Source organism: Penicillium chermesinum (genome assembly GCF_028974085.1).
Source record: "Penicillium chermesinum strain IBT 19713 chromosome Unknown utg000002l:1.0-5270490.0:1.0-5274688.0, whole genome shotgun sequence".
NCBI lineage: Eukaryota > Fungi > Ascomycota > Eurotiomycetes > Eurotiales > Aspergillaceae > Penicillium > Penicillium chermesinum.
In genome coordinates, this window is record NW_026695312.1 from 1,797,289 (window position 1) to 1,824,871 (window position 27,583).

General features: G+C 52.2%; 11 protein-coding genes across 11 annotated transcripts; 7 read left to right on the forward strand and 4 right to left on the reverse strand.

Annotated features, from left to right (window-relative positions):
• Positions 1 to 90: 90 nt before the first annotated feature.
• On the forward strand, positions 91 to 465 carry N7468_001486 (uncharacterized protein; the record flags this gene model as incomplete). Its single annotated transcript, XM_058470783.1, has 1 exon — positions 91 to 465. One exon carries the CDS (start codon positions 91 to 93, stop codon positions 463 to 465), a length of 375 nt encoding a protein of 124 aa, XP_058333924.1.
• A 159-nt stretch (positions 466 to 624) lies between these two features.
• On the forward strand, positions 625 to 1,219 carry N7468_001487 (uncharacterized protein; the record flags this gene model as incomplete). The annotated part of the gene is made up of 3 exons (XM_058470784.1): positions 625 to 778; positions 835 to 897; positions 1,026 to 1,219. 3 exons carry the CDS (start codon positions 625 to 627, stop codon positions 1,217 to 1,219), a joined length of 411 nt encoding a protein of 136 aa, XP_058333925.1.
• A 916-nt stretch (positions 1,220 to 2,135) lies between these two features.
• On the reverse strand, positions 2,136 to 3,774 carry N7468_001488 (J domain-containing protein; the record flags this gene model as incomplete). The annotated part of the gene is made up of 2 exons (XM_058470785.1): positions 2,136 to 2,778; positions 2,825 to 3,774. The coding sequence occupies 2 exons, from the start codon at positions 3,772 to 3,774 to the stop codon at positions 2,136 to 2,138; spliced, it is 1,593 nt and encodes a 530-aa protein (XP_058333926.1).
• A 3,605-nt stretch (positions 3,775 to 7,379) lies between these two features.
• On the reverse strand, positions 7,380 to 8,712 carry N7468_001489 (metallophosphatase domain-containing protein; the record flags this gene model as incomplete). Its single annotated transcript, XM_058470786.1, has 2 exons — positions 7,380 to 8,272; positions 8,475 to 8,712. The coding sequence occupies 2 exons, from the start codon at positions 8,710 to 8,712 to the stop codon at positions 7,380 to 7,382; spliced, it is 1,131 nt and encodes a 376-aa protein (XP_058333927.1).
• Positions 8,713 to 9,559: 847 nt separating this feature from the next.
• N7468_001490 (60S ribosomal protein uL13) lies at positions 9,560 to 10,578 on the forward strand (the record flags this gene model as incomplete). The annotated part of the gene is made up of 4 exons (XM_058470787.1): positions 9,560 to 9,580; positions 9,729 to 9,864; positions 10,059 to 10,296; positions 10,365 to 10,578. The coding sequence occupies 4 exons, from the start codon at positions 9,560 to 9,562 to the stop codon at positions 10,576 to 10,578; spliced, it is 609 nt and encodes a 202-aa protein (XP_058333928.1).
• A 1,035-nt stretch (positions 10,579 to 11,613) lies between these two features.
• Positions 11,614 to 13,634, forward strand: N7468_001491 (putative AMP-binding domain protein; the record flags this gene model as incomplete). Its single annotated transcript, XM_058470788.1, has 5 exons — positions 11,614 to 11,757; positions 11,870 to 12,065; positions 12,123 to 12,569; positions 12,626 to 13,255; positions 13,321 to 13,634. The coding sequence occupies 5 exons, from the start codon at positions 11,614 to 11,616 to the stop codon at positions 13,632 to 13,634; spliced, it is 1,731 nt and encodes a 576-aa protein (XP_058333929.1).
• Positions 13,635 to 14,457: 823 nt separating this feature from the next.
• N7468_001492 (putative ubiquitin ligase complex F-box protein GRR1) lies at positions 14,458 to 16,170 on the forward strand (the record flags this gene model as incomplete). The annotated part of the gene is made up of 1 exon (XM_058470789.1): positions 14,458 to 16,170. One exon carries the CDS (start codon positions 14,458 to 14,460, stop codon positions 16,168 to 16,170), a length of 1,713 nt encoding a protein of 570 aa, XP_058333930.1.
• A 774-nt stretch (positions 16,171 to 16,944) lies between these two features.
• N7468_001493 (M28 family metallopeptidase) lies at positions 16,945 to 19,872 on the forward strand (the record flags this gene model as incomplete). Its single annotated transcript, XM_058470790.1, has 1 exon — positions 16,945 to 19,872. One exon carries the CDS (start codon positions 16,945 to 16,947, stop codon positions 19,870 to 19,872), a length of 2,928 nt encoding a protein of 975 aa, XP_058333931.1.
• An 847-nt stretch (positions 19,873 to 20,719) lies between these two features.
• On the forward strand, positions 20,720 to 22,689 carry N7468_001494 (uncharacterized protein; the record flags this gene model as incomplete). Its single annotated transcript, XM_058470791.1, has 8 exons — positions 20,720 to 20,934; positions 21,027 to 21,063; positions 21,114 to 21,254; positions 21,307 to 21,613; positions 21,668 to 21,720; positions 21,770 to 21,999; positions 22,065 to 22,235; positions 22,299 to 22,689. 8 exons carry the CDS (start codon positions 20,720 to 20,722, stop codon positions 22,687 to 22,689), a joined length of 1,545 nt encoding a protein of 514 aa, XP_058333932.1.
• Positions 22,690 to 23,174: 485 nt separating this feature from the next.
• Positions 23,175 to 25,788, reverse strand: N7468_001495 (uncharacterized protein; the record flags this gene model as incomplete). The annotated part of the gene is made up of 6 exons (XM_058470792.1): positions 23,175 to 23,242; positions 23,303 to 24,363; positions 24,457 to 24,545; positions 24,600 to 24,669; positions 24,734 to 25,662; positions 25,729 to 25,788. 6 exons carry the CDS (start codon positions 25,786 to 25,788, stop codon positions 23,175 to 23,177), a joined length of 2,277 nt encoding a protein of 758 aa, XP_058333933.1.
• Positions 25,789 to 26,427: 639 nt separating this feature from the next.
• Positions 26,428 to 27,543, reverse strand: N7468_001496 (uncharacterized protein; the record flags this gene model as incomplete). The annotated part of the gene is made up of 1 exon (XM_058470793.1): positions 26,428 to 27,543. One exon carries the CDS (start codon positions 27,541 to 27,543, stop codon positions 26,428 to 26,430), a length of 1,116 nt encoding a protein of 371 aa, XP_058333934.1.
• Positions 27,544 to 27,583: the final 40 nt, after the last annotated feature.

Here is a 27,583-nt window from a genome sequence, read left to right on the forward strand (position 1 = left end):
ATCGAAGCCTTCATTACAAAGCCTGCACTTCTAGAATTTACCAAGTAAAAGACAATTCGACATGTCCAGAGTCGTCCTCTCAAGCGGACGATGTCAGCTCCATTAGATCCAACTCCGCTAGATCTGAAGGATCCGTCTTCGCTCTTCCAGTGCTTTGAGGGCATGGGACGAGGTCGATCTTCCACTGGAGGACCAGAAAACCTTGGGACAGTGGCTAATGATTATTTAAACACCCAGAATGCCCAGCACAGCCCAGAGTGTGATTACCAGATTGTTACTAAAAGTGCTAGTCCCCAGGAGAAAGGTTCCAGAACTCGGCACGGGTTGAAATCACCCCTGCTTATGTTACCTGCGAGACGCATCAGCCTGCGCGCTGAACGGTCTATTCAAGACGTGAGCATAATGCCCAATTCCTCAAGCCTTTCACTAGAGGATGATACCCTGAAAGCGGCGTCTAAGCCTTGACAAATTAGATTTTTCCTCCAATAAGTCTCCCAGTTGCGAGGAAACGGGCAAATGGAACCCGGAGTTCTTGATGAGCGGCTTAAACCATGAAACATGAGAATAAAGGAGCTTCGTTTCCACTGCCAGCAAAGAGCCTGCTTCCTCTCTCAAATCTATACGATGAAGTTCATTACTCTCGCTCCTTCTGTCCTGGCTCTAGCCACGGGGATACTGGGTATGCCTTCTTTAGCACTCAAGCGTAACCCAACCGGCTCCTTTGGTCTAGTTGCATACGGCATCGAGAAGCACCCCATCGCCGTTTTTTACTCCGACGGTCTGTCTCCCCACCGACTGGTGATCCGGAGGACTAAAACTCATCAAACCATGTAGGCCTCGCAGATGCCGGCGACTCCTCCAAATGGACCCACGGATCCCTCACTACAGAGGTCAGCTGTAAGTAGACCTACTAGTGACCATCACACAGTAGTGCCCGCAAACTCCCGGACATGCGCTCGAACAGCACACCTGATTTAACACGCCACCCAGTCGTAATTACCGACAACTGATCACCACGGCTACAGCCGATGACCTGATACTCGACAGCAACACGCTACTCTACATCCTCACCACGGATGGCGAGGCCACCCCCGTCGGCTTCACCGGGAATGGACGGGAAACTCCTGCAAATGCGACGACGGAGAACTTTATTTTTTTTATGGGAGTTTCCTCGCGTGGTTGCAGACTGATAGGACCCTGGCCAGCTCGTTTCGGATGAAGGAGACTAATACTACGGGCGTTTACCAGTGTTACTGGAATAACTCCAATTCGTTTGGAAACACCGGTGGGTACACTGCGGTTATTGTGCGCTCGACTACTAGTTGAGTGGTGGTCTCTGGAAATTCAGGTTCAGTTTGCGGTACCTAGGTCCTTGTGTGGAAGGGAAGGATAAACGAAAGTGCGATACTAGTTCCTGACTCGCTTCAGTGATTCATTTGTCGCTGTAGTCTATACCGAAGCTTTTTGAGAGTTACCAGGAGGCTTTTTCCTACGCTCGTTGAGATGAAACTGATATTGCATAGAACTGTAGCCGAAACTCATAAATTCTGATCTGTCGGACTAAATACAAGACCTAGATAACACGTTCGTACAGGGTGCATCGTACACTAAATCAAGACAAGGTATGTTTTTGCGTTTTATCTTTCTCTCTTATCATGGCACGAAGACAAGCTTCTAACCGGGGCAATCGCCCAATGTCATATTTCTCATAGCAGATGACGTTAATTCGTAAGTGTGAACCCGGAGGTTCCTCAGGTATCTAGATATTTCGTAGCCCAAAGGCGGTTAAATGTGAAACATGAAAACAAAACCGAAAAGAAAATTGCGCCACTTAGATGTGCAGGATGATGATTGAAAACGACAAGAACACCGATTAGAGCCGTCCCAATGCTCGAAGGGATCCCGAGATCCCTGAATGGAAACTCATGCCCAGCACGATGGTTGAAAGCCGGGAGATCCCATGGTAAAGAACCAGAAAGTAGTGGTTCGGGGAGGGGGAAAAAATTAAACAGGAATGTTAAATGCGACGTGGAAAAGGTTAAAAGGAGAAAAAACTCCAGACGGACCAGCGGACAGACATAACGGAATGTTGTCATGTGATAAAAATAAAAAAGCTGTCGTCGATTGAAACTGCCCTAAGCATAGGTTGCCATCCGTCTCGGGGCTTGACGGTGTGGTTGCTCACCATAGTAGGAGCGACTTGAGGTCGTTGCGTCCGTAGGCCGAATCTCCTGGGCGAACTTGACATCCTCCCGCCTGACACGGGGAGAGTATTCAACATCTCCATGGGGTCTGGTAGGACGGACCTGACGGACCTCAATGCGAGGAGAACTTTCAGATTTGTAGTCATAAGTACTGGCACGTTTTGGAGGCGCTGTGCGGGGCTCACGATCACGCTCACGCTCGCGGCGGGAGGGAGATGCGGTGCGGTATTTCGATTTGGAGGGTTCGATTATGGTAGGTTCGATAGTGTAACGGGTTGTAACCTTGGGAGAGGCTTGGGGGATTTCGGGAGTGGTGCAGGGACTTGAGTGGGCCGATTCGTACTTCTTTGACGATCGTGGGATGGGTTCCGCCGCCATCTTGGCGAGAACGTCATTATCACGACCTGATGCCTTAGGCCTTGTGAAAGCAGTGCCAGCGGCATTGGCCGATCGGGTAGAAAGTAGCGAGGGACGCAGTGATGCCTTATTGATGGGTTGGGTAGCAACCGAAGGCATCTTGGGAGGCTTGCTCTCGTAGTTCCGCGAAGGCGAATCCAGGTTCTCGTACGAAGAGCTGTTGTTGCGAGAAGACGAGCGGTCCCGGGTCGTGCGGGGAGGACCGCCCCGCGCGCCGCGAAGCCGAAATCTCTGGTTCGACCGAATCATAACCACGGCGTCGTTGTGGAGACCGCGAAGAGCGGATGGGGTCATCTGGCACACCGCCGTACTTCGTACGTTCGATGTAATCTTCTGCAGCTCGAGTAGCACTTTTATACTCCGGCTTGTATTCGGGCTTGTATTCGGTTCTGTACTGAGCATCTTCATAGACATGCTCTCGGCGACGAGAAGACTCTGCTGGGCGAGAGCGCGACTCGCGAGTACGGCGAGACGGCTGTTTCTTCATGCGAACATATTCGTACTCGGAAACCTCTGATTCAGACTCGCTTTCGTCGGATATGTAGCGACTGTAATCGTAGTACTTCTCGGAGGTCTGTCTCTGTCGTTCCCGATCGCGTTGTCGTTGTCGCTCCGAATGTGAGGCTTTGGTGCTCTCCCGGACCTGCTCCTTCGCTGCTCGCTCACTGGTCGGTGGAGCGCGAGTCTTCTTCTTCTCTTCTGTCTTAGTCTTCGGTCGTCTCTCGTAATCGTTGGTCTTGCGGTGCATTGGTCGGGGTTCGTCTGTGAATCGGAACTCCTCGTCGAGGAAGGATTCCATTGGCGCCCGTTCTTCCACCACATGGCCTTCGCGAAACTCACGCGATGAACCACTTCGCGGTACTGCGTATGCTGACTCGCCTGTTCGTCTCCTTTGCTCGGCGACATCTCGTTTGAGCTCAGCCAGTCGAACTTTTTTGTCGTAGCGATCCCGTCGAGTTTCGTCTGAGAGGAGTTCGTAGGCTTGTTGCACCCGCTGGAATTCGTCTTGGGCAATCATTCGTTGTGACTCATCTTGAATCTTGTCTGGGTGGCACTTGAGCACCCGTTTGCGATGGGCGGCTCGAATCTCTGTAATGGAAGCCTCCTTGGGGACTCCCAAGGTGGCATATGGGTCTATATCTGGAGAGGACATGACGGGAAGTAATGTCAGGGGTAAAAGAGGTAGGGACAACTATCACCCCGGGTGAATTGGAGAATTGGAGCGAGACTGAATTGGGTGGGGGGATTGAACGTGTAGAAGAGGGGAGGGGGGGGGCAAAGAGGCGGTGGAGAGATTCTGGAGCCCTTAGACTTCACGATCGGGCAAGAATATCCACACCTGTCCAGAATGGTCCAGGACAGTCAAGAAGATTTCTGGGTCTTCCCGCATGGACCAGGGGCAAGGACAGGAAAAGTGGGAAGACAGGAGTTAAATTGCGAGATCGGGAGATTCAGTGCCGGCTCCAGGGCGTCAGAAGCATGGCCGGGAGAACCGAACGCTTCAGGGGCGAAATGTACTTTGTCTTTGTGATGGATGTTGCTGGAAGGACTCAAATCCGCATTCCTACTCCGCCACACCTCTGATGCTCGGGGTGGCGTCGCTCTGGAATCGAGTGTCTAAGACGAATGGGGAATAATTGGGGAGGCGGGCGAGTTGCTCCGTCTGAGTAATGAGGCAGCGCAAAGTCGAGTACGGAAGAATTTGCGATCCTTAATAATAACTCATGCAGGAGCCCTGGAATCACTAGGAATGCGAATCGTCATCGCTGCTCATGTCATTCCCCAACTTTATAATTCTGATCGTCTTAACTATGACCTGGATTCTCGACGATCGTCCGTTCCCATGCCGTCTTCGTGCAAAGCACATCACTCATTCGACACAACTCAACATCCCCCAATTATTCGTGCCCCCCCTCTAGTCCCCTGGCCCAAGGTGACTCGCAAACCCTCCTCACTGGCCACACTGCCAACGCTTCCCAGTTTTATCTGGCCTGTGCGTCTCATCCGGTTGGTTGGTTGGTGTCTCCCGTTGGCCAATCGCAGCCGGCTGCTCGCCCTGGCATTTTGAGGCCATTTTCTGTCCCATGTGGGTCAGTGGGGCGATCAATCATCATCCTAGTCTCCTCCCATACGTGGTCAATGTAGAGGTTTCGCCCCCGGTCGCCCTGCTTTCTCTTTTTGAGCTCCCCTTTGTATCTCTCCGGTAAGGGGACCCAGCTCGCTTAGGGGCTTAGCCCCCAGAAAGCCAAAGTGCCACGGCCCCATGGTTGTTTATAGGAACATCCATTACATGGCATTGGGGCACGGCCGTATATCGTATCGTCGAGTTACTCCGCTGGAGGTACCGGATTAGTGCTGTTGCTCCCCCACCTCTTGTACCCCTCCCTCCCGGCTCCTCCCAATCAGGTCAGATCGATGTGGGCAGTTTGTTGTCCACTGTACACCGTTCCATGCAGTGTTCTTTGTGCGCCATGTGACGTTCCTGTGGTGCCTGACTCCCGCGTGGAAATCCCCCTTTCAAGACCCATGGATCCTACCCGCTGATGTATGGAGCTTTGTTACTGCATGTCTAAGGCCATCGTACAACTCGGAAAAACGCGCGGGGATTCATATGGTGCCTACTACGGGAATACGCCCATGCCAACTGGTCTCCATATCCAGTATCCACTGCACTAGTTTGTACGATGATCGGAGAGTCGAAACTGGTTACCCCGTCGCGTAGAAACACGCTGACCCTAAAGTCGGCCCCTCCACTACTGATTTGTTGTCTTGCCCCTGCAGGCGCTGCGTACACGATAATCGATAGTCATCTGGGGCTTCGAGATGGTGTTCCCACCCAACCAAACGTGTGCCTTGCTATAGCCTGCCCTTTCACCCTCCGGCCCACCTGAGACTAGATCCATTCGCGCGGTCACCTGCACCCAGGCTCAAAGGTCCGCGCGGCCTATCCTCTTTTCTCATCCAGCGGGAAGTCATCAGCACCTGGTAAGAGCAGTAGAGCCCATTGCGGGCGGTCCATACGCCAGCCAAGCTAAGGTTAAAAGTCATCTCGCAGCATCACCAGTTCCCCATCATTTGACTGGGTGTGATAGAGGCTGCAGAACTCCATTTGGGTTTCAATCTAGACGGCCGCACCCTGGCCGCGCCCTTCATAATCCTCCGGTGCCAGTCAAGCTGAGTGGAGCAGTCGCACAAGAGGCACCAGTAGGTTTCAACCTTCCACCTCCCGCGACCAAGACCCGGCCTGGGCCGTGACTGTCGGTGGATTCACGATTGGACCTACGAGCTGGCCCGACGGTCCGGGATTTGGAAAGAACCCGAGTCTATCGAGGGTTGCAGATGGGGATAGCCAGTGATTAGTCTAATGCTCTCTGCGGTGATCACCAAATGCCCATCTATGGAGTACAAGAGTACAAGGACGCCTAGCACGGCATAACAAGCGCCCAGTAAGAGACTACTGCAGGATGCAGGGCCAGGCCTGGCTGTTTCACACCTGACACATGGGCAACCAGATCCAAATATCTAGATGAGATGGGTTGGAACGGCATCGTCCGTCGGCTCAGCTCTTTGTTTCAGCCGAGCTAACGACCTCTCCACACCCTCTTCAGCATGCCGCGCTTTGCCGTTTGTAGGAAAGGAACTAGTTTCTAAGGCTGGGGTGTAGAGAAAGGGCGGGGGGAGGCTAGGTACACGGGTAAACACAAAGGAAGGTCGACAAACGGTGCTAGAGGATATCATGTGGTCGCTATGCGCAGAGAGTAATTCTGCCCTTCCTTCTGGATGCTGAAGAAGATCTTCCGATGATCGGCCTCCCGTTGGTATGTGATCGGTGCGTCAATAGAGATGGCGGGGGGGCCTGAGGATTGGTTTGCCGACGTTTGTGCTTTTTGATCGCGCCTCCACTCATGGTGCACCTCGAAGCGCCGGGATGTGATAGAGATTCTGGAACCTCGATTTGAGTTTCCTCCGTCGAACCCCGTTGCAGATGACCAAACTTCTGCAACATTCTATTTATTTTTTTTACCTGCGCTTGCCGCGATGTAATAGCGTGCGGCATTTTCGTCAAAGACCCAGGATTGTGGCTCGCCATATGTCAGGTGGGGATTTACGATGCGGGGTTGCGTTTCTAAACCAACGGGAATCACTCGAGCGATTGGCCAAGAAACAACCGTAATCTAAAGCAGAGCATGGTATATTATACGGAGTTGCAAATCCTGAGACTACAATCACCTAGGTCTATTCGCCAGTCTTGCGTTTTGCCATGGCAGAGGGTGCTCATGGCGTACCATCGCACCAGAGCGCTTTGCATATGAAATTCAGCACGAAGGATCATCAAAGCTCTTGTGGCAGTCGGATCTATCAGCCAGTTCATCGGGATGCTCATCCAGCCCCACTCATCTGTACAGGTTGCTTGGAACACATGTAGGCGCCTGGAAGCTGCGCCTCAAAGGTCAGTGTACCTCGGTAGCCGACGGATCTCTAGGCAGTCGTAAATCAAAGCATCCAGTCACAGCGCCGCTGTCGCGAGAGCTCTTCGGGCAGCTGCATGGCGTTGGAGGTACTGAAGTGATCGCAAGCCACCGTATGCACGGGCATGCGCCTTTCATACTCGAGCCCAGATGACTGGTTGGAGGGGGAAAGCCCCCTCCTCCAGAAAATCAAGTAGCATTGACTAGCTGCAGCGGCCGAAGCTACCGATGCGCAGAACACGAGGCAGCCTCGGAGTCAAGTGGTGGAAGTCAGATGCAATGTAAATCATTAGCAGCGTGATGCGTGCTCGCCCTGTCTGACAGGCAGCTCTAGATCCACAACGATAGGTGGATTGAACCGCTTGCCACCCCGATGCGGCCAGCTGGTTGCAGTTATGGCGGCGTTCACGATGCAAGTCTCCCTTCTGAGGCTGGATAAGCTGATATCAAGGCCTTTTGCGCCATCCACGAAGTTGCATCCACCCAAGTACGATATCCTGGGCGAGTCACTGCTATCGCCCTGATCATGCTCTAGCATGGTTGAGGCTGCTAGGCTCCTGCATGAAAAGCCATCGTTATCAAGGCGAGGCCCTCGCCTGCCAGTGAGGTCAACTAGGCTCTGTTTCTTGCTACCCGGCGGAGGCAAGGGACCCTGTGTGATATTACCGGCATCATTGACCTGGGTGTTCTCGAACCCTGCTGTTGGAAGCGTGGCTGGCCAGCGAACACGCTCGTAGCCTCGTCCTTCATGTACATGACCACAAACAGCTAACGGCGGCCTGATGCGGCTCAAGGTCCGGCGAAGCACCTCGCATCCGACATTTATACCGGTAGGCTTGCGGTCGCAGTGCGATTGTGGTGGCGTATGCGTCACGATAATATCTGCATCTTCTGGAATTTGACTCCATAGTGACTCTGCATCCTTGATCTTATCACTGGGATATCCAAATGCCCAGTTGCCCTCGAATTGCGAATATGGAGACCCAAAAACCTTGAACGAGGTCTGGGGGCCGGTTGGGCTACTAAGATGAACTACTGTGGCTTCATGTTGAAGCACCACGACCGATGGGGAAGCACCTGCAAATATCTCCATGCACTTCGTCACGTCTACGAGCTGGGTGCCATGGAACGCGGATCCATGTTCCGAGTAAAACGCCGGATCTAGTGTGATGTCGTGGTTGCCTAAAAAACTGTTAAACAGGGTCAAGGAACCGTTCGGTCGATATTCATGATAAGCGTGTCTTGATAGTCCAGGCTAGACCGCGCGACCTTTATCGTGGCATGAAAATGCCCAACGGAAGAGTAACCGAATCAGGCCATACGCCCTTGGGCATCCATTTTCATGCGGGCTTCAAGATTAAGGAGCGACGAGATATGAACTAACCAGCCACAACGATCTTGACCTCGAAATCGGTCTCAGAGATCCAATCCATTGTCCGGCGCAATTCAGACAAGCCACCCTTATTCGTCAAATCGCCCGCATGTATCAGTACATCGCCTGCTGGGAGCTTGAACCCTGCTCCTGAGGGTGTGTAGCCATGCGTGTCGGAGACACAGACAAAACGTGTTTTGCGACGCACAATCTGGGGTAGGGTGACTTGGGCTGAATCTAAGTCGTTCATGATGGTGGAATAATCAATTAGATTGAAATCAAACAGTGATGCAAGCGAGGCTGGAGCGCTCAGCAACGGGCGCTTGATGCGCGGGCGAATGGACGGCGATGGAACTCATAGGGCGTTGGTCATTCCGGACACACGTCTTGTCTAGGGATATTAGATGTAGTTAGCTAGGTTAGATTGTCTTAACTAAACAAAAACTAGTTATCAATCGATGGATTGATGGGGAGAACGGTAGATCTTAGTCATCGGGACCCAATCTTTCCAAGGGTTGGGGATCACTAACGCCCCATGTTGGATTTGTGGAGAGATTTCAAGGTTGAGGTGTGCTAAGTCCGACCTGAGATTTATCGTCTTACATATACAAGCCTAGAAGGTGTCTAAGCTACTGTGAGACAAATGAGGGGTACCAATCGGAGAAACGATTGGCGAAGAGATACTAAGGAATGTTCGATTCGATTATGCCCCTTGAGACTAATAATAAGCCCTGCATTGTATCCTACCATAGACACTGCTAGACCGCCATCAATGGGTCAGTCACTTGACAGCCCTAAAGAAATGCCCTACAACAGCCAATCCACCTAAATCAAGGCCGCACACAATTGGAGAGATCGCCTCATTATGTAAGCACATACTGGATGACTGGGGGCCCGCTCCGGAACAACGCTTGTCTGTGATTGGGTTGCGTTAGGGCTCCCGCCCTCCCGGCCTAGTCCACACAAAGTAGTCGCTGAAGCAGACTCGCTTAGCCCCTTCGCCTGCCATCCGACATCGTTGTGTGCGTTGCTTTGAACCTCCAACGACTCAACCGCCGACAACCAACCAACCCAGGGATATTTCCTTTCACAGCAGGATGTCCTCTATCGAACCAGTGGTGCGTACTCGATTCCTCACAAACTGTAACTCCCGTCAACCTCGTCATCAAATCTTCGCATCCTTCAATCTTCAATTCTTCCAAATCCAACCCGCCCGCTTCAGACGGATCTAAGATGGCAAAAGCTGACCTGTGTTCTCATGTTTAGGTCGTCATCGACGGCAAGGGGCACCTTCTTGGTCGCCTGGCCAGCACTGTCGCCAAGCAGCTGCTGAACGGCCAGAAGATCGTCGTTGTGCGAACTGAGGCCCTCAACATCTCGGGCGAGTTCTTCCGCGCGAAGTGTACGTTTCACCCTCCATCTTCTCTCGATCCTTCTCTCTTTGCGATTGTGCCTGGGCGGAAATTTTGTGGTGGACACAATGGACTTCGACATGAAACCTACGACTCGGGCGACTTTTTCGACGGACACTATCGCAGACTATGGGAATGGATACAAGGCACCTGTGACAAGACGCTGACTCGGCTGGCTATATAGTGAAGTACCACGCCTACCTTCGCAAGATGACCCGTTTCAACCCCACCCGTGGTGGTCCCTTCCACTTCCGCGCTCCTTCCCGCATTTTCTACAAGGCCGTCCGTGGCATGATCCCCCACAAGACTGCCCGCGGTGCCGCCGCCCTTGAGCGCTTGAAGGTCTTCGAGGGTGTCCCCCCTCCCTACGACCGCAAGAAGCGTGTTGTCGTTCCCCAGGCTCTGCGCATCCTGCGTCTCCGGTATGGACCATTACCACTCCTGCTTGTATAGCAATATATCGAAGTCTCGTATCTAACTACCCATCTAGCCCGGGCCGCAAGTACTGCACAGTCGGTCGTCTTTCCAAGGAAGTTGGCTGGAAGTACTCCGATGTTGTCGAGCGCCTCGAGGAGCGCCGCAAGGTTAAGAGCAGCGCCTACTACGAGCGCAAGAAGGCTGCTCGCCGCAACCTTATCAAGGCTGAGCAGAACGCTAAGGTTGACAGCAAGACCAAGACCCAGCTTGCTGAGCTCGGCTACTAGATACCTCTTTTTTTACACGCGGCCGGTTGTTGTGTCTTGAGTGACGGGTCTGGGTTGGGATCGCGGACGGTTTTGTTTCAGCGGACATAAAATAGCAAGCCGGATCGACCTTGTTTCCATGGGCCCGGTCTCCTGCCCTTCACATCATGGAAATTCACATTGGCTTGTGACGCACATGGCCGAGGGCTGGGGAGACCGGGGTTCTCTCGGAAATTCTCAAAAAGCAGAAAAAACGGAGTCGCGGGATAAAAGGTTGTTCAAAATAGCTGGCTGTTGTCTCGCGCCGTGGCGGTTTAATCCAAAATTTCAAAGTTCAACATGATCTTATGATGATACAACTTATATCTTTCCTGGGCCCGTCTCCATAACCTTATTTTCATACATTCGTAGTGGTTGCCCAGTTCAACTTGTCGAGAATATGGGCTAGGGTCCCGCTCGATTAGCATAGTCTGCACTAACGGACAAGACAATTTATTTCTGGGACCAGCCTTCCGGGCAAGTGGGTCATTCGTATGTATCCAAGACCCATACTGTGTAGAGGCTTATATGTAATCATACCCGAGGTTGTTGGGGGCACCAGGTGCCATCGCACTTGCGCGGTTACTCGTATGGAGACGGTGGAGTATACACACATTTCATTCCCTTCTGGGTTGGAGTTGGCACGAATATTTCGCGTCAATAAGTCGACTCATTTCTCCAAGTCTCAGTCGTGCTATTGACCGAGCAAACCCGCGCAGGGATGACCGTGGTAATTTCGATTACCTCGTTTCCCCGCTTTTCTCCAAAAAAAGAGCGCCAACTATTCCGAGTCTCTGTAGAACTCCTTTAACCCCTTTGGCTCCTGCAACCACCGAATTCGATGCTGCTAAATTCGGTTACCTGGTTTCCCCGCATTTCTCCAAAAAAAAGAGCACCGACTATTCCGAGTCTCTCTAAAATCCCGTTAATCCCCTTTGGCTCCTGCAACCACGGAACTCAATGCTGCGTAACTAGAAACACCACTCATTGAATCATTGTCCTGTTCACTTCCTTATCATGTCGGGTGTCTCGTCTCGGCTAGCAAGTCTGCTCGCCCATGTTAAGCCAGGGTCAACCCCAGCGCCGTTGGAACACAGCTTCAATCGCCATACCCTATCTCCAACATTCTTCCTGCCCCGCGCGGCAGCTATCGAGCCCGATGTAAGATACTACGTTCTCGTTGGATGGGTTCTGGGCTTCAATGAATATGGATTCAGAAGACTCGCAGGCTGCTGCTCTGTACAAACTTTCGTCAGGCTAATGGGTCACACAGGCTGAAGCAATCTATCATGTCACTGCAGATAATCAAATACTCCGCCGATCGTACAGAGAGACTGCGGAGCGAGCGAGTGGTTTCGCATACTACTTGAAGAAGCATGGCTATGCTAGAGTGGGTATTCTTGCGCCTAACACCCCTGCCTTTTTGGAGTCGATCTTTGGTATCGCAGCCGCAGGGTTGATCAATGTTGGTGGGTATACCTCAAAAAATTGAACGTCGGAACTCCTAGCTAAGGCTTTCTGAACAGCTGTCAATTACCGCTTGAAGGGGGAAGACATTGCATACATTTTTGAACATGGCGGTGTGGATATCATCCTTGTGGACAAGGAGTTTGAACCTCTGCTCAAGACATACCGCGCGCAAAATCCCAATGTTCCTTTCTTGGTAGATGATGATAAATTCAGTGAACCCTGGAAGCCAATTGGAAATTTTGGGGCTGCTATACAGGAAGGCTGGGATTACGACAAAGAGGTTGGAGGCCACGGGTGGGCCGGGCTGGAGGCGCAGGCCGCGGACGAGGAGTCGATTATCGCGCTCGCATACACTAGCGGAACAACCGCCCGACCAAAAGGAGTGGAATACACGCACCGAGGTTGCTACTTAGCGGCCGTAGGTAACCTTATCGAGTCGGGTCTAAATTTCCATTCTGGGCGCGCCAAGTATCTCTGGACATTGCCCATGTTCCATGCTATGGGTAAGTCTACACTGTTCTTCTAGGATGCTTCACTACTTTGCTAATCTCTTGAATAGGATGGACTTTTCCATGGGCTGTGACCGCAGCTCGAGGCACTCATTACTGTCTGCGGAAGATTGACTACCCAATGATTTGGCGCCTCCTCAAGGAAGAGAAGGTCACTCATTTCAATGCAGCACCGACCGTGAACACTCTCCTCTGCAATGACCCAAACGCGGAGAAGCTGTCGCACTATGTCCGCGTCACAGTGGCTGCTAGCCCGCCAACACCTCATCTGTTTGAGCAAATGACAAATCTAAACCTTCACCCAGTGCATGTCTATGGCATGACTGAGACTTATGGTCCTATCACCAAAGGCTATCACCTGCCACAGTGGGAAGACCTTCCGTTGAAAGAAAAGTATCAGAAAATGGCACGACAGGGACACGGATTCATAACCAGTCTCCCTGTCCGGGTCATCAAGACGGAAGTTCCCGAGGGAACTGTCACAGATGTTCAGAAAGACGGCAAAGAGATCGGCGAGATTGTTTTTGTGGGGAATATCTGTGCCCGTGGATACTACAAGGACCCAGAAGCTACTCGCAAGCTCTTTGCCGGCGGTGTGCTACACTCTGGTGACTTGGCTGTCTGGCACCCGGATGGCGCAATTCAAATCCTTGATCGAGCGAAGGATATCATTATCAGCGGTATGCTATAATCCTACATCTTATGATAGACTCGTTCTACCGATCGATAACTAATCGTTGAATAGGTGGCGAGAATATCTCGTCTGTTGCCCTTGAATCTATGCTGGCTACTCATCCTGACATCCTCGAAGTTGGTGTAGTCTCCGTCCCTGACAGCCACTGGGGCGAGCGTCCCAAGGCTTTTGTGACTGTCAAGTCTAGTAAGACACTCGAGGGCAAGGACGTAATTGCCTGGGCCCGGAATGTGAGTGGGATCAGCAAGTTCATGATTCCGCGCGAAGTGGAAGTGGTCAGCGAGTTGCCTAAGACCAGTACGGGAAAGATCAGAAAGAATGTGCTGCGGGAGTGGGTGAAAGGGTCGGACCGCAGCGCTGCATAGAGTTTCTCAACGAGGAGTCTGCGATTGACATACAATTATACAAGATCGCTGGTACTATATCGAATAGATATCTCTCGGGTCAAGTTTTCGTGGAATTCAACATTTGGCAAAGGCATATCCCTGTCACTGGGTCATAGAGCATCGCAGGTCTGAGTTAGTGCGTTTCCGTCAACAAGTCCTCATTTGAGGGCTCATTCTCTATCGTACTCTAAGCAGTACTAGGATGATGGTTTCTTCGCACTGCGAGGAGTATCCCAAGGCGGTTAAAGAACTGTGACCTGCGATATCTACGGGCCAAGGATACGCTTCAAATCATTCCGTTCCAGATCTCACTTTGTCATGCAGAATGATCGATCGCTTTGCGCAGATCGGCGGTGCCAGGGTCGGCTGCACGGGATCATATCAACTTCAGGCTGTTCCAGCTGACGGGCACACATGCCCAGGATAGACGAGGAAGAAGGAATGCTTAACGCAGCAGGTGAAGGAATATGCTTTGTAATGTCAAATACAACCTGAGGACAGCGAATGTAAAGCGTCTCGATGAACGCATTCTATTTATAAAGTCGGACGTGACTTTGGCCCAAAGTCATCTTATCACGATAAAGCGGGGGCTTGGCGCCCACTCTCCTCCCACCGCCCGCCATCGCTTCCAAAGACCTCATAGCGCTTCACTGCCTGGTAACCCAACACCCTCGTTTGGTCCATTATAGGCGGTCAAGATGCCCCGCCAACGACCAGCTGCTCGTTTATCGAGCGAAGCTCCCTCGGAGACCTCCTCTTCCACCTCCCCGAACGCGCCGCAGATGACGACACCGACTTCTTCATGGCTCAAGCCAACGACTCTCAGTCCTCGATCGGGGTTGCGAATTTTCGAGACCTACACGTACAAACAAATCGATCGGTCCTAATTCCTCCTATCGGTCGTTTGCCTCCTGAAATCCTGATTGCCATCTTCTCGAAGCTCGTCTCACCGGTGGATATGCTGAACTGCATGCTTGTCAGCCGCAACTGGGCCGCAAACTGCGTGGGCATCTTATGGCACCGACCATCCTGCAACAACTGGGACAACCTGAAAAGTGTGGCCTCATCAGTTGGCAAGCCGGACGGTCTATTTGCCTATGGGGAACTCATCAGACGCCTCAACTTATCCGCCCTTACAGAAGACGTGAGCGACGGGACGGTTTCCCCCTTCAGTCAGTGTAAAAGGGTCGAGCGACTGACGCTCACAAACTGCTCAAGACTCACCGATAAGGGCGTATCTGACTTGGTAGAAGGGAATAGACATTTGCAAGCACTAGATGTTTCCGATCTGCGCTCTCTTACCGATCACACCCTCTACACGGTTTCAAAAAACTGCCCCCGCTTACAGGGCCTCAACATCACTGGATGCGTCAAAGTCACCGACGAATCATTGCTTGCCGTGTCGCGGAACTGTCACCAGATTAAGAGACTGAAACTCAACGGTATCGCCTCTGTTACCGACAAATCGATCCTCTCGTTTGCGGAGAACTGCCCCGCCATCCTCGAAATTGACTTGCATGACTGCAAGCTGGTCACCAGTCCCTCGATCACCGCCCTCATCACCACCCTCCGCCACCTGCGAGAACTACGCCTGGCGCATTGCATCGAGATCAATGATTCCGCGTTCTTGAATCTTCCAGAGCAAATGACGTTTGACAGCCTTCGCATCCTCGATTTAACAGCATGCGAAAATGTCAAAGATGATGCCGTGGAGCGGATTGTTAGTTCTGCTCCGCGTCTTCGAAATCTAGTGCTGGCCAAATGTCGATTTATCACAGATCGGTCGGTACAGGCTATCTGCAAACTGGGAAAGAACCTCCACTACGTGCATCTCGGTCACTGTTCGAATATTACCGACTCTGCGGTCATCCAGTTAATCCGGGCCTGTAATCGAATTCGGTATATCGATCTGGCCTGCTGCAACCGCCTGACGGATGAGAGTGTCAAACAATTGGCCGGTCTGCCCAAGCTACGGCGGATCGGCCTGGTCAAGTGCCAGTCAATCACAAATGAAAGTATCAAAGCATTTGCATACCCCCCCCGCGGGACTCCAAATCACCCCATGGTTAGTAACCTGGAGCGTGTTCATCTCAGTTATTGCACTCTTTTGAGCATGGATGTAAGTACAATACCGTGCCATGTTTTTATAACGCGGGTTAACATGGAATTTCAGTCTATCCGTCCATTAATCAATAACTGTCCTCGACTCACGCATCTGAGTCTTACGGGCGTTCCTGAATTTCTGCACGATGATCTGACTGCATTCTGTCGGGAAGCACCTCCTGAGTTCACCCAGCAACAACGAGAGGTGTTTTGTGTCTTCAGCGGCGAGGGTGTCACTCGACTTCGCGACTACTTGAACCGAGACATCACGATAATACCAGAAGAGACAGAGGCAACCATGTATGATGATGACGAGGAGCTCGATGAAGACGAAGGGCAGATGAATGGAATGATGCATGCCACGGGCATCAACGACGAAGATTACATCGACGTCGGGCCTGCTCACGACTGATATGATACCCCTATCCTTTTCATTTGTTTACCCTCCCACGGGCTAGGACGGAGACCTTTTCTTCATCTACTCTTTGCATACTCTTTGTCTTTCTTATCTCCCTAGATCTCCCTCCTTTCTCAAAAGGCCCTCTCAAAAACGCCCGGGGCTAAGAGTCAGGACTACCCGCAAGCTGAACTATTTCTACCCATATGAGCGAAGATTACCCCCCCCCCCCCCAAACCCTTCGGTGTCCTGTGTTATTCTGGGAAATGCATATGCTAGCGACGGGACTTTGACTTTTCTTCAGATTTTTTTTTTTTTTACGTGTGTGATGTGGAATTTTATGCCATTCAAGCGTCCCTGACTCGATTCCTCATTCAGTCTTGTCTTATCGTGGTAGTATTATGATGAAAATCAGTCTACAGAATGTTATGGAACCCAGACCAGATCCTGTAGAGTCATGAAAGCAGCTTAAAGTGGATTGCAGGCAGGTTTCGACTTCTTCAAGTAGCTGCTAGTACGTGGAGCGAAGGCTCCAACCAGACGAGGTCGGGTGAGACAGGCCAAACGATCAGCAAAATAGTGAAAAACACGTAATGTGATTCATCGCAAGTAGCTTCAGTGCAATAGACAGCGGTTCACTCGAAGTTTGGCTATTGCCGACCGTACCAATCTTATCGGTGCAACCTTTAGCGCAGATGAGGAGTTCCCCGCATTCCTTCTCCAACCTCTGCAGTCTACTCTCCCCAAGGCCTCAAGGTTCAGACTCGATCTCCCAATCCCCGCGCCTCCATGGCTTCACGAAAGGCCATTAATCCTGTGGCCTTTACGCCATGGCCCGTGACGATCATCACAACTGCAATTTACCTCGCTCTCCTCATTCCTGTCCTGGTCATCCACCACAATGTTCCCTCCGCCCCCCGAACAAATCCCAAAGGTCTAGATCTGGCTGAAGCATGGCACGATCTCCAGTCTTTGACAAGTGGATTCCATCCATACAACTCTCACCGAAACGACGAAGTCCGCGCCTGGCTGCTCGAGCGAATTGACGCGATCCGCCGTGAAACTGCATCTGCGGAGGCACGCGAAGGCGAGACCCGTCCAGAGGTTGTAGTTTTTAACGACCTGACGTCAAACCTGACTTCAGCAGATGGCCGTACTGGCGTCTACTTCGAAGGCACTAATATCCTCGTCTATATCCGCGGCTGGGAAGACAAGGAAGAAAACTGGTGGGAGGTGCCTGGCAAGTCTCCCGGAGGCAAGGGCGGGGTCCTGGTCAATGCGCACTATGACAGCGTCTCAACGGGCTACGGTGCTACAGACGATGGCGTGGGAGTCGTTACCTGTCTGCAGCTGGTGCGCTATTTCACGACGCCGGGCCATGCGCCGCGACGTGGTTTGGTGGTCCTTTTCAACAATGGCGAGGAAGACTACTTGAATGGCGCGCGCGTATATGGCCAACACCCGCTCTCCAAGTTTGCGCATACTTTTCTCAATCTTGAAGGGGCGGGTGCTGGTGGTCGGGCAACCTTGTTTCGCAGCTCGGATACGGAGGTCACCCATGCCTACGCGAAGTCTGCCCGGCCATTTGGTTCGGTCCTTAGTGCGAACGGTTTCGAGAGCGGTTTGATTAGCAGTCAGACGGACTATGTGGTCTTCCAGGGAATGCTTGGCTTGCGAGGCCTTGACGTCGCATTTATGGAGCCCAGGGCACGATACCATACTGACCAGGATGATACGCGACATACCAGCTTGAATTCTGTATGGCATATGCTCTCAGCGGCCGTTGCTACGACGAACGAGCTTGTTTCCGACTCCAGTGGTCAATTTGATGGACCGGCTCATGATGACGGCCTTGTGCCCAGCGGTACTGGCACTCGTGCTGTCTGGTTTGATCTCTTTGGCAGCGCACTTGCTGTTTTCCGTCTGCACACTCTTTTCGCGCTGTCTGTGACGCTCCTCATTGTCGCACCCCTGACTTTGCTCATGACGAGCGTGGCTCTTTCGAAGGCCGACAAGATGTGGCTGTTCCGATCTTCCGTATCCGTGGACACGACGGAGAAAATCCCGTTGCGAGCTTTACGTGGATTCTTTCGCTTTCCGTTCCTCATTGGTGTCCCCACTGCTGTGGTCATTGGGTTCGCGTATCTGCTGGCCAAGATCAATCCATACATCATCCACAGCAGTCAGTATGCCGTGTGGAGCTTGATGGCATCTACCTGGGTCTTTTTGGCCTGGTTTGTCGCATGTGTCATGGACTTTGCCCGCCCTTCCGCATTCCAAAGGGTGTATACTTGGACTTGGCTTTTCATTCTATCATGGGCCTTGCTGGTGATGTCGACTGTTTATGAAAACGAGAAAGGTCTAGCTGGTGGCTATTTCATGTTTTTCCATTTCGCAGGAACGTTCTTAGCCACATGGATATCATATCTTGAGCTTTTCGCACTGCCAACCAAATCTGAATATGTTGGTCAATTCCTCCAGGGCTCCCGCCGTCCCAGCAGTTACGGTAGCCGACTCGGAGGTAACTCTGTCGATGGGGGCGAGGGTGAAAATACCGAGGAAGACCCCACGGAGTCCACGTCTCTCTTGCATGGACGTCACCGGACTACCTTCGCCAACTATGTGAATGTCACTGGAAATCAAACAGAGAGTGAAATCAATGAAGAGAGCGAGCACGACCCGAGGGTATATGGTTACGAACAAACATGGAGTGGCTCAATCCCGAGCTGGACTTGGATTCTACAGCTACTTCTCACCATTCCAGTGATCTTGATGCTCATTGCCCCACTCGGCCTACTGCTCACCAGCGCCCTGCATCAAACAGGCCAAGATGGCATGCCTCAGCTGTTTGTGTACATCAGCCTTGCCATTCTTACTGCGATGCTCTTCTCTCCCATGCTTCCATTTATTCACCGCTACACTTACCACGTCCCGATGTTCCTATTTTTAGTTCTGGTCGGCACACTTATCTACAATCTAGTCGCATTCCCTTTCTCCGAATCCAGTCGCGTGAAGCTGTACTTCTCACAGCGAGTCGACCTAGACCGAGGTAACTCCACCGCATACCTGACGGGTGCATCCCCATTCGTTGAGGATGTGGTGCGAGGCCTTCCATCCGGCACGGGACAAGTGAACTGCAATACCAGGGTCGCCAGAGGACTCCAATGTTCCTGGCCAGCACCAGAACCTCATGTGGTGCCCAGTGATGAAGCCTCCGACTCTTCCCCGGGTCCTTCAGTAGACTGGGTCAGCTACGAGATCTCGCCGCCTCCCGACAAAAGCTCGTCTGTGCGCTTCCAGATCTCCGGCCAAAATACTCGTTCTTGTCGCATCACAATGGATAGCCACCCCATCACCAACTTCAGCGTTGTGGGCTCATCGGCTCCAGATAGCCGATTCCTCAGCCCGGCCCGGGACGGGTTGCACGAAATCCGCCTCTGGAGTCGTTCGTGGCAGAACAGCTGGACTGTCGATGTCCGCTTTGCTGACCACGCCTCCGGGTCTTCTGGTGCTGAGGACAAGCTCGGCAACCTGAAGGGTCGCGTCTCATGTATCTGGAGCGATGACAACACGCCTGGCCTCATCCCTGCCATCGACGAGGTTAGGCAGTACGCCCCTTCGTGGGTGGCTGTCACCAAGATGGCGGATGGCTTGGTGGAAGGATATCGTGAATTCGAGCTCAAGCGTACTAGCTCTGGCTCGTGGGAGCGTTCTTAATGGTCTTCTCCTCGAACCCCGGTAGAGCGAAGAGTCTGTTTGGTGTTTCGTATGATGGCGCAGCTTCGTTATTCTATAGTGCCTTGTTCTCTTCTCTCCCGCACATCTATCTTGGAGGTTATACTCTGTATTCCGTGGGGCTGCCTGAAAATATGTAGACTACTAGGAATTTGCCACATTCGGATCTAGCTCATACCAAGGGCTCCTAGACTAGGTAATTCTAAACACAAATCGTCTCTACTTACTATTTTCTAAGAAATTTGAACCTTATGAGATTCGGTCGAAACGACATCATGTCGCAAGGCCGAGCTATAAGCCATACTAGAGCGTTGGCCCAGTAGATTGGTTTCTCTTGAAGCACAAATTCTCATCACAGGCTGCGTAGACCATGCGGAATCGAGCTCGCGAATACCCTTCTATAGCGTTAAACACCTCTTGTCCCAGAACAAGACATCCTACTCCACTCGACTGTTTCCGGAGGCTGGCGCAACAGCGGGATGGCTGCTCTCGGGTAAAGATCCACCTGGGCAGCACGCAGGTGCGGGGAACCCTGGCGTTGACGCCCATCTTAAAACACGCAAGGGTGACATCTTCCAGAATCTCGCTGAAATGCTTGGTTTTGGACTAGGCGAGCTGCGAACACCGCTTGTCATCGGCAAAGCCGGAATTCCGACGGGTCTGGGTTGCCCTGAAAGATAAACATCGGGGTGGGCCAATGGGCGGCGATTGGTGTTCACGGAGCCTGCCTAATTGACGCTAGTGTTATTCAAACAGGCAATTTAAATGGGAGCTTGACCCCGGCTGAGCGTCTATGTTCATTGGGTTGTTTCCTCTCCTCATTGCAAAGATGAGCTTGTATCTGAAGATCGTGGCGGCCGCCGCCTTGGTGCACCAGACTGCAGCCCAATTCGTCCCCGCGCCGACCGATCTGATCAAGAAACAGGGCCATGCTGGCATTGATGTGCGCTATAAAGAGGTGCCGGCGGGCATCTGCGAACAGGATCCCAATGTCAAGAGTTATTCGGGCTATGCGGACGTCTCGGAGAATGAGCACATCTTCTGGTAAGCAATGGGGGTTCCAGTCCGGAGAGCTTTGTTAATACTGAGAGCCGTCATGCATTGGAATATCAACATTGACAGTTTTGGACACACAGGTGGTTCTTCGAGACCAGAAATGGCGATCCTCAAGAGGTACAGCAGACCAGATCTTCTCGTTACCGGTCAAGCTCACATTGCGACAGGCACCCCTCACCATTTGGATCAATGGAGGCCCCGGCTCATCTTCGATGATTGGGCTGTTCCAGGAACTGGGACCTTGCGGAGTCGATTTGGATGGGAAGGTGTACAACAACCCTTATTCCTGGAGCAATGCAAGCAACATGGTACGTGGGCTTCTGATGTCAATACTATGATCCTGGCTCACCTCCCTACCAGCTCTTCATCGACCAACCTGCTACGACGGGGTTCTCGTACACCATCCCCATTCCTGCGTATGCAGACGCTGACGGCCGAATTGTGCAACTGCCCAACAACACTTGCCCCGACTACGCTCAACAATACGACTCATGTGGCACTTACTCCAAGCCGGATATTAGTCTCGTGCCCAATTCGACCACAGGCGCCGCACCAAATATGTGGAAGACCTTGCAGGGGTTCCTGGGAGCCTTCCCCCAGTACGCGAAGGGCGGTCTGAACTTCGCAACTGAGAGTTATGGAGGTCATTATGGCCCCGTCTTCAACGGTAAGATCCGTCCGATTCTTGCAAAGTACAGGATGCTAACCCACGGTGTAATAGCATACTTTCTGGACCAGAATGAAAAGAAGGTCAATGGGTCAATCCCCATCAAGGTTGATAACATCCTTATTGGAAATGGGTGGTTCGACCCCCCTGATCCAGTACCAAGCCTACTACAACTTCTCTGTCTTCCCCGGGAACACCTACGACTACATCCCGTACAATGACTCCGTCAAGGCAGAGTGGTACAACAACCTATACGGGAAAGGAAACTGCGTTGACCAGACGCTTGAATGCTACGCGACCGGAAGAAGCGATATCTGCTCAACTGCCGATAGCTTCTGCGCCAACAAAGTGGAAAACCTCTATGACATCTACTCGGGCCGCGACGAGTATGACTTCCGCGAGTTGATGCCAGACAACTTCCCTACGAGTTCTACGTGGACTATTTGAATAGCCCCAAGGTCCTCTCCGCGATCGGCGCGTACCAGAACTTTTCTGAATCCTCTGGAACTGTTGGCAACAGTTTCTCCAGCACGGGAGATGATGATCGCACATCGGGTACGATTGGCGACGTTAAAAGGCTGTTGGAAGCTGGCATCCAGGTCACCATGTACTTTGGCGACGCGTGAGTTTCACCCTTTCACCCTACTTCTGGGACAAATCCAAGCTAACTGGTGTCTCCTTTCAGCGACTACAACTGCAACTGGCTTGGCGGACAGGTCGTTGCCGATGAGATTGATGCCCCTGGTTACAAAAAAGCTGGGTTTGTGAACCTGACTACTTCGGATGGCGTCGTCCATGGACAGGTCCGACAGAGTGACCTCTATACTTTCGTCCGGATCTACGAATCGGGACATGAGGTTCCATTCTACCAGCCTTTAGCGGCTCTAGAGTTCTTTACCAGAGCGATCTCACGGAAGGATATTGCCACGGGAAAGAAAACCACCTCACACCACGGGGGTTACCGGACCGTGGGACCCCCAACAAGTGACTACCGCGAAGGCAACAGCACGATTGTCTTCAAGGTGCTGAACAGTACCGCCACTTACAACACCACCTTGAATGGGCCTAACCCTTGAGCGAACCAGAGCTCAGCCTCATGAGTATCTGAGCAAGTCCATCAAAAACGCACGGGAGGATCCAATGAAAATATTACTCGTGGTTTATTGTCCTTAGGCCCCGCGGGGAAGAACAAACTTCCAATAATTCTACGTTGTGTAAGATATTGGTATATTGGTAACTTGAAAAATAAAAAATAAAAATACCAGTGATGTACCTTGTTTGGCTGCAAATACTCTAAAATTCTTTTCCAAGATTAGAGCTACACTGTACCTAACTATTCTCTCGTATGACCTCTTGTGTATGGCTGTACACCTAACGCCCTATCACCGATTCCCCCCGGCTTCGCCCATTCCTTAGTTGGATGAATGTACCCCATCGGAGGAGGGCTATATCTCTCAAGCCCAAAAAAAAAAAAGACTCGGGGGCTGCCTGTGCCACGGCCAGGATGATAGTTTATGTACACAGTAACATGAGTGAATCGACATGTCTACTATCCTGCTCATCACCGATAATTCTCATTACGGGTCACAGCCAAGAATGCCAGAGACCAAAGCTGCCGGATATCAGATTCTAGGACAGTCAGTATATGAATTGACGGACGAATTGACCGGCCAGGAACAATAAACGTACCGGTTTGCCCTCCAGCACCCGGCGGCGGAGGCAAAGACGCTAGCTGGGTAACCTGGAACTTCCCATCGCGGTAAACCCACGACCACACCTCCGAAGAAAGCTGAGCCGAGTTATGCTCGATAGAGTCCCAAAGCGCATTATACGCCCGCACCACGTTATCGTAGATCGACGAATCAGTGCAGAATCCCGGTGCTGGTGCAGGCTTCGCGCTTGAACGCCTCGAGCTCATAATGCGAACTTCGCAACGTCCAAGTTGTCGCTCCAGCCCCTTGGCCATCATAGCGAGCTGCCACGACCACACAACCGTGCCGTGGTAGGCGCCTGTTGTCCAGTTCTGCGCATAGACGGGGTCGGCTCCGAAGGCGGGGTTCGCAACGATCATGCCGGCATCAGTCATGAGCCCGGCTGGGAAGGTGCGCTGGATATTCGTGGCGGTGGAGTTCAGGAGGCGGGAGAGTTGGTCGTCGTTGGTTGTGTTGAGCAGGAAGTGGCGGTAGCAGTCGTCTGTGTTCATGACTGCGACTTTTTCGAGATGATTGTTTCCTTCCAGAGCGAGGGAGTAGAACGTGACATCTGTGTCGATGGAGGCGGACTGCGAAGGTCCTTCGAAGGCGGACCTATTTTTGTAGGACTCGACAAGTTCCCGGGCGTCACTTTGCATGACGTTGACCTCGAAGAACTCGAGGCTCTTGTCTTCCCATGTCTGCGCGTATTGATCGGCTAGCCGTGCCCAGTGGTTGTGATCGGCGTAGAGTGCAGCAATCGAGCGAAGGGCAGCCGGAACAAGGGCTGTGTTTACGTCGAATGGTATACGGCCCCCCCCCCAATGCCTAAAGGTAATATTAATAGATGCCTTTAGCAAAAGATTGTCCGAGGCCATACCGTAGGTACTATCTCTCCATTGGCCGACTACCTGCCCTTCTTTAAGATGGATGAGATTCCCCTTCTTTTGCTCATTGGCAAATGGGGCTGCAAGACGCATAATGCGCTTTGCATTTATAATAGCCAGTTCGCCCCAAGTCAAATTCTTATTTGCTGCGTTGATGGATCCTGCTGGTGTGCTATGAAGTAGAGTTAGATTGATTGCCAAGACAACCAAAAAAAAAAGAAAAGAAAAGAAAAAAGAAAAGATAAGAGGAAAGTCTATCACATACTTGAAAAAGGCCCGGGCACGCTTCTGTCCCACAGGATCCTCTAGGAGATATTTCTGCATCAAAACCGGCAAGAAGTAGTCCGAATCAATCTACAAGAAAGTTAGCAGGATCATCAACCTTCCCCCCCAATACACATAACAGACCATCTTATAGTCACAGAGCATGGCAGTACTCGTGACATTGTTCTGTGCATTACTCCAGGTGGCATAATCCCTACATGAATCAGCATTCTGTCCTACCCCGGGGCCAGCCAGGACGCTCTCCGACTTGAACTCACCCAATGGTCTCCTCATGACAAACACTCCCGTCAGTCCGATTCACCCTCTCCAACACCGCCCCAAGCACTGCCTCCATAGCCGTCCCATTGCCCGTCCTGAGCACCGGCTCCAACAACAGCGCCGAGATCATCGAGTCGCGCCCAAAGTACGTAAGGAATCGCCACGCCCCCGCAAGCAGCTTCTCCGAGTACGACAGGAATGAAAGCGCGGTAGTCTGGTCCGGCATCGTGGTAGTGAGATTCACGGCTGAGCCAATCAGCACGGCCTCGGGCTTCAGTGGCGATAACTGGGGGTAGTTCATCTGCGCGGCGAAGAGGTACTCGCCCGCTTCGAAGGACACAGTACGATTGGAGAGACTTGCTTTGCTGGAACTGCTGTTGTCCCATGGCTGGAAGGTCAAGCTGGTTGTTGTTACGTTGTCGAGCCAGAGACGGCTCAGGGAGACGCGGCCCTCGCTGGAGGTGTACTGCACGGCGTCTTGGATCTCCGGGTAAAGGATGCTGGGGCCTTCGACGAAGTCGCGGATGGTTCGGATGCTTCCTAGGATTGCGGTGGAGAGCGTAGCGGACGAATTGAGGCGGAGGACGCCTTGTATTCCGACGCTAGGATGCTCCGTGTTGAGCGAGTCGTTGTACACTGGACCGAGGGGGCTGCCGACCGTGGAGTTGACGAGCTCGAGGGCCAGCGTGCCGTTCTCGCCATTTTGGGGCGCGAAGAAGGTGCATATCCCACTGTTCCCGGCTGGCCAGGCTACGATGAGTCGTGGGCTGATCCGCGTAAGGTCGCTCCCCTGTTGGGGGCTTGTTATCACGGCCTGGGCTGCGACGTTGCAGTCTGAGTAGAAGTAGTTGTTGTAGGGGGCCTCGGTGAGTGATAGCGTTGAGGCAGAGTTATTGCATGCTGGTGGGTTTGACCGGGGTTGAAGATGCTACTGGAAGTTTAATACCAAGGTAGGCGTAGGTGTAAGTGGTAGGTGTATAAGTTCGCCACTTACTTTCGCGTTGGCTGCCGAGAGGGCTACAGCGAGGGAGCCCAGCTGCAGGGACACCCTCATGTTGTACTGGAAGCGGAAAAAATACTCATTGGTAGACAGGCCGAGGTAGATATTTAAGCTACAAGCAGGGTTGCACTGTCATCAAGGACCTGCCTGATTCATGGGGATGTCTGTGCCACGCAAGTGGGGGTGGGGATTCCCCGTGGGGGAAAGCAGGATAAACTTTGGAATGCCAGGCTTCATCAAAACCCGACATTTCTCCGTGCGATCGGCAAATTTCCAAGTTTAGGGGGGAAATTCAGCTTGGAATCTCATTCATGATTCTATGCTAGTAGAGAACAGGCCCTCTGATGGGTCTGGGGAGGTATCATTGTATGTACAAAGCCAGCCATGAGTGCCGTCTACATCCCAAGGAATACCCTTCTGTGCAACTCAAGGCACAATTCTGGTCTTTCGCATAGAGCCAACCTCGCGGAAGTAGACCGAAAAGGATCCCAATGGAACGAGAGGCCGAAGGGCCGGAGCCCTGAGCGGGAGGTCCTGCGGTGGGTAATATCCCTACTTCGCAACAGACTATTTCCCGGATGGGTTGGTGTTGTGGGGCGAGTTGGATATATCTTCGAGGTGCATATCTCGTAATCCGTGAATCATCATATGAACATCAATAAGAGTTAAATCACATGGTAGAAGGAGGAGGTTTTAACCTGGTTCTCGAGATCTCTCGGATTTCAGGGACGACACCACCGATGGAAGTCGGGAAGGCCGAAGAGGTGTGGTAAAGTCATGAGGGTGAATATGTGATTCGCGACTCCAGGTGCTTGTCATCTCCGAACCGGAGGGGCGTTCAGATGGAGGAGGCATATGTTCAAACATGGCGATGGAGACAGCATCGGAGTCCATCCACGAGGGTCGACGAGGAGGATACGATGACGGGGCGTGAGTCACATCGGTGGTCACGCGAGTCACGTCGACAAAATCCGGGAAATCGTGTGGAGAGGGGACAGACTCGGGCCTCCAGCTGTGGCCTTGGACCAAGTGGATCAATTTGCCCAGCACGGCAAACTCCAGCTTGAGCTTGATGCTGTAGACAGCGCCCTTGAGCATGGTCTCCATCATGTAATATCCCCTATACTCTGCAACAAGCAGGCCGATGTCCATGATGACGATGATGGCGTTGATGACGAGCAGCTGCCATTGGATCTTGGCCTTGGCGCGGTCTTTATCCAGGCGCAACATGCGCACCGTCTCGTAGATGTAGAGACCCGAGATGATGAACTCTTGAATACAGAAGCCGGTCATCTGGAACTTTTCCAGAAAATTATATCCACAGAGCCAGCCCCTGAGGCTCGGACTGAGGTTGTTAACCAGATTGGCGCCGAATGTGAAGACAGTGGTTGGGACGTGTAGAATAACCGCGTCGACAACGATCATGATCAATACGCGTCGCAAGACGGCCTGGTTCGAAGTGACCAAATGTAAGCGCGAGTAGAGCACGACGGACTGTCCAGTCACCATACACCACCAGCCGATAGTCAGCAGCACCAAGGGAAGCCATGACTCGTCTTTCGCCAAATCGAAAAATTTCAATAAAAAGCCCAACGAGTAGGGGATTAGGCCGACAGAGGACGAGACGAGCAGGCTCCAGAAGTAGAGACCGCTATATTGCGAGAAGGTGACGAAGACCAGGATGACCAGTTCGAAAGCGTTATACCAAGTAATGCCCGCGAGCGTGGCGATCGTGATCTGCATGCCCAGCGCCCATGACCAAACATCGCCTTTGATGGCATTGACGTCGACTTGACATATATCGACCATGGCGAGCGCTCGAGTCCTCAGGGTGGGCGCATGATTCGTG